The 13,789-nt window shown below is 38.7% G+C and overlaps 1 protein-coding gene across 1 annotated transcript in view; it reads left to right on the plus strand.

Moving 5' to 3' along the window:
• Window positions 1-13,789, plus strand: part of nav3 (neuron navigator 3) — a 170,504-nt gene that overhangs the window by 120,868 nt on the left and 35,847 nt on the right. The window contains exons 13-15 of the mRNA XM_079817471.1: window positions 11,560-11,680; window positions 11,905-12,181; window positions 12,780-13,509. Coding sequence (XP_079673597.1) covers window positions 11,560-11,680; window positions 11,905-12,181; window positions 12,780-13,509 — 1,128 coding nt within the window. The remainder of the gene's footprint in view (window positions 1-11,559; window positions 11,681-11,904; window positions 12,182-12,779; window positions 13,510-13,789) is intronic.

The following is a 13,789-nucleotide window of genomic DNA, read 5'->3' on the forward strand; positions in this document are numbered from 1 at the left end:
GACCATGCTTTTAGATGCACAGAAAATATTTACTACAATGTTGTCTAATTACTAACCAAGATCATGTACCACCTTTTTCAGTCCAAACACACACTGTGTGGAGTGTATATTATTTGGCATGGATAATCAAAACTGCCCCACAGAGTTTAAATCACAAATTCACGTGACAGAACTGTAAGCTAACAACATGCTCCCCTGAGAAAATGTTGATTTCTCTGATCTACATATGTGCATTTTGAAACGTTTGAAGGCCAAAAAAAATTATGAGAAATAGCTTTAAAACCAAGTCAGTGGACAGTAGATTATTTGTCAATTCCTGCTCTCTCCTCATCTCCATCACTCTTTGTTTTTCTCTCATTCTCCTTATATCTTGCCCTGTCTCTTCCCCTCCTAAAGCAGTCAACAAAACATAGGGTCAATTTATATTTAGAATATTTTTTATTAATCACTTTTTTTCATTCATATATATATATATATATATATATATATATATATATATATATATATATATATATATATATATATATATATATATATATATATATATATATATATATATATATATATATATATATATATATATATATATATATATATATATATATATATATATATATATATATATATATATATATATATATATATATATTAATCCATTCACAATATGTACACATTCATTATTAATCTTATGCATTATATGAAGGAAACGGATTTATTAATGTTTCTTGTCCTCTCACATTGACAGTTTCTAATTATTACATTAAATCACGTAAATTATATACGTATTTGACCTATTTAAAATAAAAAATGGCGAAATTAGACTAAGCTTTTTTAGTTTGCCTGATTATTTTTGTCGGTAGTTTAACATTTCAATCCTAAAACAGCTGCTAAATATGAAATGTTTAGTTTAGCTACAGTACTTACATCTTATCTTGCACTTTATGACCATTTAACTGAAGCCTTGCGCTGGAATTTGCGCTCAGCACCTTCAGTGAAGTTAAAGCCTGCCCACTTGATTGGTCATCTTAAATATTTTGACATTGACGAGCGGTGACAGACACAGTCACAGACCGCAGGCAGCTGAGAAGATCTTCGTGCTGTGCAATATCATTGCATTAAAGTAATACTATATTATTAGGCAACATTTATAGCCTACACATAGGAAAAATACAGAGGTCCGAGGTTCGAATTATTGGCCGTCATTACTTAAAAGGACTATAAGGATAACAGCACAGAGAAACATATCATTGGAATCACTTTCAGCGTGTTTTTTTAGCTGATGAATGATAATAACATCCAGCCAAGCTTTAAAGAGCTCAAGCATTTATAGTGACAGACAACAACTTCAGTGCTCTTATCATAAACACAGTTTTATCGTGCATGGGTGTGGACACTAATCTATTTATTGTTATAGTCAGTAGTTATCATTCTTGATTTGAACTGGCCTTTAAACTTGATGTGGACACATTAGCTTTGTTTAAAAACTCATTGAGCTGCCTACTTAGGAAAAAAATCCACTGTTCATTACAAACTTATACTTCATTTAATAGTGAAAAGTGTGAATACAATTTTTTCAGGATGTTTACAAATGGGTTATTCCACCCAATATTTATTTGGACTATGTATTTTTTGTACTTTCTCATTTGTAAGATTTGGAATCAGATATGCCAGCTCTGACATGGCCATTTTTATGATGTGCTGGTCCTGATCAATACAGGAGCATTTTTGAGACATTACAGCTCCATCTAGGCCAAAACAATCAGCATGTTTTTCTAGAACAAATGATAAAAGAATTAAGCCATTCTTCCTCAGCTTGGAGACTGTCTGCTTTTTTGGGATTCATACCGACTTCTTCATGTGGATGGTGTGCATCTGTTTAGATAATGGATTTAAAAGGAATACTCTGCTAGTGACAAACACTGCTCAAAGTCAGTAAGTAATGGAGCATTAGGATTGATAATTGCCCTGGGGATGTAAACAGAAACACTGTCCGCATAAACAAACAAGAGGTTTCATTAGTGCCCAGACAGAAAACCAGCCTACATTACTATATTAAATAATGCCTAACTCAAGGGTTTTCAAACTGTTTGATGCCAAAGTTCCTAAATGAAGATCCTCTTGCGAAGGACTCACATCCTACAGTATAAAAGGTGTATAAAATCAAGCACCTGTAGGTATGCAGACTGCTTCTACAAACATTTCTGAAAGAATGGGTCGCTCTCAGGAGCTCAGTGAATTCAAGCGTGGTACCGTGATAGGGTGCCACCTGTGCAATAAGTCCATTCGTGAAATTTCCTCACTACTAAATAATCCACGGTTAACTGTTAGTGGTATTATAACAAATGTGGAAGCAATTGGGAACAAAAGCAACTCAGCCAGTGGTAGGCCACATTAAATCACAGAGCGGGGTCAGCGCATGCTGAGGTGCACAGAGTGCAGAAGTCACCAACTTTCTGCAGAGTCAATAGCTACAGACCTCCAAACTTCGTGTGGCCTTCAGATTAGCTCAAGAACAGTGCATAGAGAGCTTCATGGAGCATCCAAGCCTTACATCACCAAGTGCAATGCAAAGCGTTGGATGCAGTGGTGTAAAGCATGCCGCCACTGGACTCAAGAGCAGTGGAGAAGTGTTCTCTGGAGTGACGAATCATGTTTCTCTGTCTGGTAATCCGATGGATGAGTCTGGGTTTGGTGGTTGCCAGAAGAACTATACTTGCCTGACTGCATTCTTATGTCTATGGAAAGTCCCCATAAATCATGGAAACCCAACAGGGTGTGTGCGTGTGTGGTGATTCTCACAATCACCTGTCCTTTTCACACATTTTATGTCATACAATCAAGAATGTAGTTCACTGCCTCTGTGATTATTGGTTTTTCTGTTTGAGAAATAGAGCCTCTGCATCCCTCAGTGGTGCCAGTGTATTGATTTCCAGAATTAAAGGGGTGTATCTGCAGCTCAGGTCTGCGGATTTTGGTGGTGGCTGGTTGTCAGTTTCCTCTGCAATGCAGAAGTAAAACACTTCTTTTTTTCACTCAAGCCAGTGGAGTGACGTTTGACTGTTCCTGATTTCATAAGAGATGGCATTGTTATACTGTGCCTCCACAAGGTCATTTCATTCAAGCTGATTTGATTAAGCTGTACAAATACAACAGTTGAAGTACATTTTACTTTTCTTTCTTTTTTTACTTTGAATGACGCATCTTGTTCAGGACACTATGCATTTATTTAACCAAGAACATAGTCAGATATTTCTAGTTTCCAAAGGTTCAGCACATAAAGGTCATTGTGGATCATTCCCCTTGTGTTACCCAGCATGCAGCTTCAAGTTTGTCCCTGACTCTGACTTTGATTGGAGTCTGTGTCTTCTGGCAACGCCCCAGTTGGTTGAGGATGTCTGAAGCATTTCTCAGAGTGCATGATGGGCCCTGGGGAGGGGTGAGGTGTGGGGGGTGGGGTGGAGCTGTAAGATGTGGCGAGATGTCGCTCTCTTCCCTCCAGCCCGTGTATGCAACCAAGCAGGTGGGTTGCATTCTTCCTCCATCTTCTCCCCTCCTTTTTTCCTCTCCTTTGCTTTTTCTTCCTCCCCTGGAGCTACAGCATGACGCGGGCAACTTGCAGAAAGCCAGACAGCATCAATTGCAGGGCGGTGAGTTAGTGTTCACCCTTTCGCCTCACTCGGTAGTCATCAGTCACTGGTTTTGAGACATACTTTGGTATGTTGGTGACTCTAACAGGCTTCTCACTGTTTGGTTTAATGTATATCTAAAGCTCTAGATATTAAGTTTAGGTTAATACAAAATACGTTTTACTTTATATTTTCATTACTAATGTATGTTGACAAGATTTACTGGGATGAAACTGGATTATTCTTTACGTTGTGCATTGTGTCTTTATATTTATTTAAGTGTCAACATTTGAAGACTGCTAATTGTTGTACAATTTTCTCTTTGAGGGCCATTGGATAGCAGTTTGTGTAAGTGATTTTCTTTGCAATGAAAATCATGCAAAGAATTAACGTGGCGTCGTGGCCTTAAGACTTATTATGCTAATCTTTGAATTCTTGTACTTTAGTGTTTGTGTTTATAGAAGAAAGTGAATGGCTGATGGCTACATGCTCTTAAAATACTGCATTTGAATGGACTTGCTACATATAGGACTGTTATGCAACCATACAGACGATGGTTAATTTCCCCTGAAAATATGTTGCTTTGCCATAATTAAGCCACAGCATGAAACATATTTAACAGGCCAATGGACACAGCCAGTGATCGAGAAATTGATTTGTTTTGATCCACGTAGGATGCAAAATCTTGCTTTATTGAGTGTTATTGTTTCATGGTTCTTTCAACACTGAATATTGCATGAGAATATTACTGTATGCTTGAATGGACGTTTGCACTGAACATCGAGTGAAAGTAAAGCGAATGCCGCCACTCATACTGTGAGGCGTTTTGATTAAAAAACAACAGTCCATGGATGAAATTCAACCAACCAAACACAGGTGTTAAAATCAACAGTCATGAAACACATTTTATATATACAAGTGATACAAGTGTAAAAATTGCAGGCGTTTTGACTGGGATTGCTGTCATAAATGGACCGGTGTCTAAGGACATGGTCTGACTGTCAGTCACATCACAGATATGACAGCACAGAAAATATTAAAATATTCAACCCATATGGGCAAGCTTTTAGGGCAGCTCTCTGGGGTCTTTATCCCACTTGCTGCATTATATCTGACTGTTACAAAAAACTAGACAGAATCACAATAGAATCATGTTGTATAGTCCCAGTAAAGTATGCCATATTGTGCTGCTTCCTCCAAAATGTAGTGCTTGAATTCATTTGACTTGGAATGGCTTTTAGCAGGCAAAGAGACTTTTTCATATATATTATACATACAGATAGCAGCCTACAGTAAGCGAGACGGGACAGTGAAGTAAAGCACAGAGCAATGCTCATAAAATCTGCTAGGTATCTACTAAATCACAATTCAGTTTAAAACTGAATAATTGGAACGGACAAAGTGTTTGTCTCACTGTATGCAGAGAATGTAGCCGCCCTAACCAACTAATCTGCATACTGTATATTGCCTATTCCAGGATCCACCACTGTCTGTAGGGCATCGCATTTCTCAAGAACAATGTACCACCCTAGATATTCACTGACAGTTTCCCTAAGACTTTTCTGCTGAATTAACTGTAATCTAAAAAGCCAAATGTTGAGGTAATTATTCTCTACCCAATGAAAGCATTAATTGATATTTTAGGTGAATCATCTTGTGTTTTGGTAAACAATCATTATAATTATGCCGAATTTGCATAAGACAGCATTTGCTTCTAAGTGGAGAAAATGGTAATGCAACAGTCAAATCTTACTTTACAGCCATGTAATCTCAAACTGCACTAGAGGGAACTCATTCCCAGCTCATTTTGCCACCGACAATGTGCTTCAGTATATAAAATTTGTCACATTTCATTTCTCATGGTCAATTACCAGAAATATATATTTGAGAAATGGTGCCCATGTTAATGGAATTAATTAGCGAAACTCAAGATACTGAGAATATGAAATATTCAAACCCCAAAGGTTTTTAACACCAACACCCAGAATTAGATCATGTATTCACAAAAGGTGGAGGTTTAGTAACCATTTTGGCTGTATAACAGTGACTGTGCTCTTTTCCTGCTGATGTCACTCTCTCAAAGCAGTGGGCACACTCAGTGGGGACATAGGTGTGTGGAAACAAGACTGTCAAGGTGACCTTAAGCAGTTAGCCCTTGCCAAAAAAGTGTCCAGCTGGCAAAGGATGCCCAACTAAGATTCAGTACCACAGTTTCAGATGTTTACTGTTGCAATGTTGGGAGGGCAAATGCACAGAAAGCAGGAAGCCAGCTCAGGCAGGTAAGGTTTCGTGGAGTGCATTTGGGGAAATTGTAAACTGGCCTGGAATGGCGTTTGGTGGTTATTGATTTGTGTTGGTGGTCCACTAGCTGTGTTAATCTTCATTTAACATTCGTCTGAACTCAAGACTACCAGCACATCATAGCACCAACAAGTCAATAACTCTACCCAGGTGTTAAAGCATTAGCTGCTAATGTGTGTAAAGTCACTGGATACTGCAGTCATTTTACTCTTGAAAAGTGCCACTTAATGTATAGTTTAGATAAGCACAATCACTGTTGATGTTATTAATATATTTTAATGCTTGACCTCACAGTTTCAGTTAATTTTATTTTCTCCCTTAAATGACAGAATCAAATTCGCAATCATTAGCTGTAATAATATCCTATAATAGATCTATGACTAGAAGATGAATAGCACTTTTTTTTCAATAAAAGTGCAATTTCTTCTTGTAATTTAATATTAGAACAGTGATCAATAAAATGTCAATTGTTGCCGAGAAGAAAACTGAACATCATCAAACTGGATACTTCTTTCAAAAACTAATAATTTACTAATTAAATGTTGCACAAGTTTTACATTAAAGGTAGGGTAGGTAGGATTTGGTTAAAAAACTTTTTTTCCAAATTTGTTTAAACTTTCTTTATATATCAATACATACTTAAAATGTAAGTACTCAGAAAAAGAAAGTATAAAATTTGAGTGTCTGTAGACCTCTCACGACTGTTTTAAAGACAGCTCATTATTTCCATTCACTCCACCTTCTCCCTTCTGGGCTCTTTCCAAAGCCACGGCCCCAAAACACATGAACACGCCACGCCGACCACGATCAGCTCAGCTGAAAGATGCATTATTTACCTGAGACGAGCGGAGAAGAAGTGCATGTAGTGACATCATGTCAGAATCACATGTAATAAAAAATCTAACTTTATCATTATGAATATAAACAAATAAGATGTCTTTTAGTACTCACTTTCAAGCTAGAATAACGATACTGGTAAAGTTTAAAATACACACACAACACAGTGTCTACGACACACACAGATACAAGATAAAAACATCAACATAAACATTGGTAGAGTATATAAAAACAAAACAAGGGCCGAAATAAACGTGCAGGTAAAGTTCCCGGTGAACATGGTAAAAGAGTTTAGACAGAGGGTAGTAGATAAAGCTAACTTAGTTCTAAAAAAAGTTCCTGGATGCGGTGTACTAGCTTTTACACATGCATTGTGTTATCTAAAGTTACATTTTGCGAAATTCAACACGACAGCGATCAACTTGAGCTAAGCATATTGAGTATTTATCATCTCTACTAATGGCTCGCTAAGTGTATAACATTGTAACTTTATGCTTAGAAAATGTTATGTTAGCTATATTAGGCAGCTACGTGTGCTAGTGATACATGCTTCATGAAAACATAAACCAAAAAAATGTATAATCAAAATGAAAGATTACCTGTCCAGCAGAAATACAGCCTCTTGAACTCAAATCAAACGGGTGCGCCAGGGTTGCCAGGTTTTCACAACAAAATCTGCCCAATTGCTACTCAAAACTAGCCCAAAACAAGCCCAATCGTGTTTCTCCGGTAAAAATCGCGTTTGGGGGGTAAAATATGTGTCTTTTTGGTAGGGCTGTTAAAATTTGCAAATCCCGGGGCAAAATATCACATAATTGGGGTCGCTTCAACCTGCGGACATGAAAAACAGCCCGTGGCAACAGTGTTTGAAGTAGCCCGACTTGGCAACACCGGGGCGCGCACATGTGGGCAGATCCTGGAGCAAAAGCGGCGGTAGCCATGGTAGCGAGAGAGAGTGACAGTCGCCCAAGCCAATCACTTGTTTCGGCCCGAACGAAAATAATGAGCGGTGTTTATTGCAGATTAAAAAGTCTAGAGTCACTCGATTTTTTATACTCTCTTTTTACTTAAATTTTAATTATGTATTGACATATAAAGAAAGTTTAAACAAATTTGGACAAAAGTGTTTTAGATCATTCTTACCTACCCCACCTTTAAGTAGAAGTGGTGGCAACAGTATGGAAGCCACAGAATAAAAAAATAAAAAAGGTAATTGCGACTTTTTATCTCACAATTCTAACTTTTTTTCTCGCAATTGCGAGTTTACATTTCGCAATTCTGACAAGAATTGTGTGATATAAAGTTGCAAAATAAAGTCGATTGTCAATTGCAAATTATAAAGTCAGAATTGTGAAATATAAACTCGCAATTAATTTTTTCCTCAGAATTGGACTTTATTACTCACAATTGCGAGTTTATATCTCACAATTCTGAGAAGAGAAATCAGAATTGTGAGTTATAAAGTCTGAATAGCGAGATATAAACTTGCAATTGCTAGAAAAAAAGTCTGAATTGCGAGATATAAACTCGCAATACTGACTTTTTTCTAGCAATTGCAAGTTTATGTCTCTCAATTCTGACTTTATAACTCACAATTCTGACTATAACTTGCAATGGCAAGTTTATATCTCGCAATTTCCAAGAAAAACAGTCAGAATTGCGAGATGTAAACTCGCAATTGTGAGATAAAAGTTGGAGAAGTAGGAGAAAAAACTAAATATAAAATTGCTTTTTTTGTTTGTTTTATCAAACTGAACAAATTGTGTTAAATTGAATTAAATGAATTAAATTATAACTAATAGTTTCTTAAAGATAATGCTGTAAACTATATAGGGAGCCCTTACTTGCACTTTACTATAATATAACAACAGAGCCCAACCTATTAGCCTACATTCAGTTATTATTTATTTTTAGATATAATAATCAACATTCAAATAACACATTGTATGCAAACATGTAAACTTCATATTAGGCAGTTTTTGCATTAACTTATAAATCTAATTATAAAATTATGTTTTTACTCCAATTCGTTGTTGAAATATAATCATTTATACACGGTGGCTGTCATCTTCATGACAGATTTAACAGAATAGTTCGGATTGAAGTGTGTTTCGCTCGTAAAACAAGCCTACTGTTAACTGTTAAAGATTGCTTTCGGTACCATCCGGTACACACATGCACCGTACCGGAAGTCCTGTACCGAAGCGAATCGGTATGAATATGTGTACCGCTACACTCCTAATGCATACAGTATACAGACTTTTTACAGTGGCTTCAAAAGCTCATCCAATCAGACTTTAGAAAACCATATGTTGTATAATAGACTTTGTTTTGTCATCTCTAATCTTTTATTTACATTATTGTATAACAGTATCAGATCTCAAGCTAAATGTGTCAAGTGCTCCTGGAGTTAAATAAGGGAGAAACAAGGATGTTGAAAAATCAATAATGATATTTTTAGAGCGATTGCGCACATACTCGCACCCACCGAGCCTCTTTCTAATGCAAGAATCTTCAGAAACACCCACATGCTGGTGTTAAGAGCCCTGCGGGGTCTCTCACAATTATTATCCAGTCACTTTCAGCCTCTCAAAGTTTTCTTTCCTTCTCGCTCTGCCCTGTATACATCATATAAAAGTCAAGAGAGAATCTGTACTAGCTCGTCAAACATTTCAAGGAGAAGACCAAATGTCCTGGACATGCACATCTCCTGGGTAGACTTGAATATATTGAATTTTAGATGCCAATGTAGTTCTGCAAGCATTACTCAGAATCTTAGAATTGATATGAATAATTGAACTGTAGATATTGACATCAGGAAAGAGGTTTGAATATTTCAGTGATCTCTTTTTATGTCAGACGATGCTAGGATGTTTCTCTTTGTCTTGTCTAAGTGGATTTCATGTCGGTATAGCTGTCAATTTAGTCTGTAGAGCCGAAAAACAAATAGCCAACAGTCATCAGAGAGTTGAATACAATAAATGATCAGATCTGAAGAGTTTGTTAAATGTGAGGACATTTGTGTCCACACACATGATCAAACAGCACTCACTTAGCAACACAAGAGAAAGACAGTAGGTGATGAATATCAGTGGTTTATTTGGTGTAATAGAGAGAAAATTAGTTTGCAATTGACTGGGCCATGTTACACAAGCCTGTACAATTGTGCTTTGGCAGTAGTAATAATTTCATACGTATTCACACCTAGCTTTCCTCTAGTCTTTTCAATTGGGTCAACAAAGTCGAGGGTGTCAAAGCTACTGTTTAAAGGTCCTGTTCTTCGTGATCCCATTTTTCAAACTTTAGTTAGTGTGTAATGTTGCTGTTAGAGCATTTATAATACCTGTAAAATGATAACGCTCAAAGTTCAATGCCAAGCGAGATATTTTATTTAACAGAAGTTCCCTTTCAAAGCCTACAGCGAACGGCTGGTTAGGACTACATCCTGGTATTTCCTGCTTTAATTACGTCAGTAGAGCAGTATGTCGACTAACCTCCGCCCACAAGAACACGCGAGAAAGGGGACGTGGTCTTGTTGCTCCCGCGTGGAGTAGAGGAAGTGTTGCGTTCGTTTGCGTTCGTATAGTTTGTTTGTTGCCATGTCGTCGAGACGCTGTTATTTTCATCCCGGAGTCAAGTCACCTTTGTTTGGCTTTCCCAGGGACGCTGTACTTAGAGATCATTGAGCGCATGCATCCCCGTTATGGTAAGAGGCGTGACCTTTCCGGTAACGTGCGCTCTGCGTGCCCTAAGCTGCTGTCGAATCACAACACGGGAACCGCTGGCACAATCAGAACTCGTTACGTGTTTCTGAAGTAGGGACTTCATAGAACAGGGAAATCTTTCAAGCCGTTTTGAGGACAGTGAAAACAGCAGTATACAGATAAGTAAATTGTGTGAAAAATACTGTGTTTTTTTACACGCGAAACATGAACACATGTTATATTGCACACTGTAAACACAATCAAAGCTTCAAAAAAACACGAAAAACGGGACCTTTAATATCCTTCATTAATTAGATACGGTCTGGTAAATGGAGAAGAATGAGAACATAAGGACTGGGGAAAAGACAAAATATTGTCAATAGTTAATGAGAATTGAAGTGGCAAGGCACGGGGAAGACTAATTAAGAGAAATAATAATATGAATAAGATGGTGACAGTGAGTCAACAATAATGGACTTTGAAATATGAATGAAGGTGTATTGCAATCATATTTTCAGTCCTGGTTCTTGTGATGAATGTTTGAAAAGGTCTAATCAAAGACGAACCTTGTGGGGGACAAACTTTCTCTTAATATTTCCAGAAGAAAAACCTTTTTCCTTGAAAAACCAAACAAAGCACAAATGGGCCATGTCCAGAAGGGGGACATTTTTCATTAATCAGACTAATAATGTCCTAATTCAATTTAAAAATGATACACTATTTCCTAATCAGGCATGATAAGTAATGATGAATATTTTTTCTTTGCACAGTGAAAGCAATAATGCTGCACAATGAACATAATTGATGTTTAGTATACATGTGGAATGGGATTTATGACCAATACAATTTCAGTGTGGGCAGGTGCATGTTGCTGAATGGTTGCTATGGTGTTCTGTGGTTGTCTAGGTTCTAGGTGGTTGTCTACTTGTCAAAAAAAAAAAGACTCTCAATGATTTTCTAGTTCCTAGATACTTACATTATGAGCTTAGTGATGCTTTGGGGATGTGAATAGGAACCCTCCAAATTTGTGGGTGTTTTTGTTTGTGCTTATAATTTTATTTTTTAACACTTTTCTCTTTCTGTCTCTACAGCTGGGATGACAGTAGTTCGGTCAGCAGTGGTTTGAGTGATACTTTAGACAACATCGGCACTGACGATTTGAATCCACCCACATATTCTGGCATCTCATCTCGCAAGAGCAAAGCAGCACAGGTGTGCATACGCTCTAGTCTTGTGTATTTTTTCTCCCCACACACATATTTTTATAAATAGCCTTGTATCAGCGGCCTGTCAGTTGGCCACAGCAGATTGAACAGACTGAGAGTTTTGGACATTTTGCTTTGGCTAGTAAGAAAAGTTTGGCCATCTGTCAGACTAACTGCCAATGTAAGATTACTATGTGTGCGCTATATTTTGTGTGTCTCTGTGATTCACAGTCAAATAAAGATACGCATAGGCCTACCGAGCATGATGGTAGCAGCTGGGCTGGTGCTGAGGATCTGAAGAAGGTTGATGAAGAAATGGAGCCAGGGATGGACCCGTCCTGCAAGTGGAAGTCTTCGTCCCCTTCCTCTTCATGTCAGGTTGAGGACGTTGGCCAGAAGACAGCTTTGCCCATGTCTCAAACAGGCTCCTGGAGGAGGGGCATGAGTGCCCAGGTTGGCATCACACCACCACGGACCAAAGGCTCATCCACCTCTCTCAAATCACCAGGTACCAAAATTTCATACAGTTGTACATTTTAAATATGAAGAGATGCTTTGAGCACCATTTGGGACACCCTGGCAGAATCTTTTAGAAAACCTTTAGGTACCCTTTCAAAACTGGCAGTTCACTGAAGGAACTTTCAAAATGGAACCCAAAAGTTCATGCAAGGAAGCATGAAAGAAAAGTATGCATTTTTGCTTGTTACAAAACCAAGTGATATCAGTGATATCAGTCAGTAGGGGACATTTTATGCATGGTATTCAAAAGAATTAGTTACTGTAGCTTCAAAGAGAAGGTAAAATCAAAAAGAGACAACTTTAAGGGACTGTTGAGTCTTTGTCTTTTTCTTTATCTCAGCCAACTTTTGCTACTTTTTTAGGACACTCAGCAGTAACAAGTAACTTTGGCCTAGAGTGCCTTATCTTTGCTGTTTGCTGAGTTGTGCAAAAAAATGTGCACTTGGCTAGAACACAACAGGCTCTGCATTGTATTGGTGATGATTGATTGGGTTGTGAAATTATTTGCAAAACAACTGGCTAGCAGCATTGAATGATTGAGCAGGCAGGAGGTACCAGTGCCATAACAAACATCTTTGTGTTGACAGGCAAAACAGATGATGCCAAGGCATCTGAGAAGGGCAAGGCCCCATCTAAGAGCCCAAGCATCCAGCGCTCACCATCGGATGCAGGAAAGAGCAGCGGAGATGAAGGGAAGAAACCACCTTCAGGCATTGGCCGTCCGCCTACCACTAGCTCATTCGGCTTTAAGAAGATTTCAGGTCCTGCCGGAGCCCTCATCACAGCCAGTGGAGCCACTCTGACCAGTGGTTCTGCGACTCTAGGCAAGGTACCTAAGTCTGCAGGCATTGGGAAGGGTGCAGGTATCGGCAATGAGCGGAAGACGAGTCTCGATGGTGCTCAACACCAGGATGATGCCGTTTTGTTAGGCTGTGGAGGTTCCAAAGTTCCACTCCAGTATCGCTCCCTACCTAGACCAGCAAAGTCATCTAGTGGGGGAAGCAGCGTGGTGGCCCGCAGCGGGAATCGTTCCAGCTCTAGCAGCATTGATTCCAATGTCAGCGGAAAGTCTGCCGGAGGTAGTGGAGGGGTGGTAGGAACCCCAACCAGCACAAAGAGAAGAGACCCCGGGAAAGTAGGGTCAGGGCGCTCTAGTCCCATCACCATCAACCAAACAGACAAAGAGAAAGTGGCAGGGTCGGATCAGGAGGGAACGGGGTTGTCCACCTCCCCCAAATCCAGTCCCACTTCCACCCAATCGGGACTCAGACAGCCAGGCTCCAAATACCCAGACATTGCATCCCCCACATTCCGCAGGTAACCGACTTTCTTTGTGAATAAAATGACTGGGGTAATGGGAGGAAAATAAAAGTAAGACAAAGATGACACAAGGCAGACATAAGCAGAGATAAGACTAAAATATGAAAGCAAAGTAGGCAGTTAGCTTGAGACAAATGGACACAGGCAGACAGTAAGAAAGAACAATTGCTTTTTGTGGTTTGGCTCACTCCAGCGATGTCATGACCTCTTGGCCAGAATTGAGGAGCGTTCCAGCATGTTTCCTCATTAAGTATGTGAGATGGAAGTGAGCTGCCTT

Source organism: Gobio gobio (assembly GCF_949357685.1).
Source record: "Gobio gobio genome assembly, chromosome: 5".
Classification (NCBI taxonomy): Eukaryota; Metazoa; Chordata; class Actinopteri; order Cypriniformes; family Gobionidae; genus Gobio; species Gobio gobio.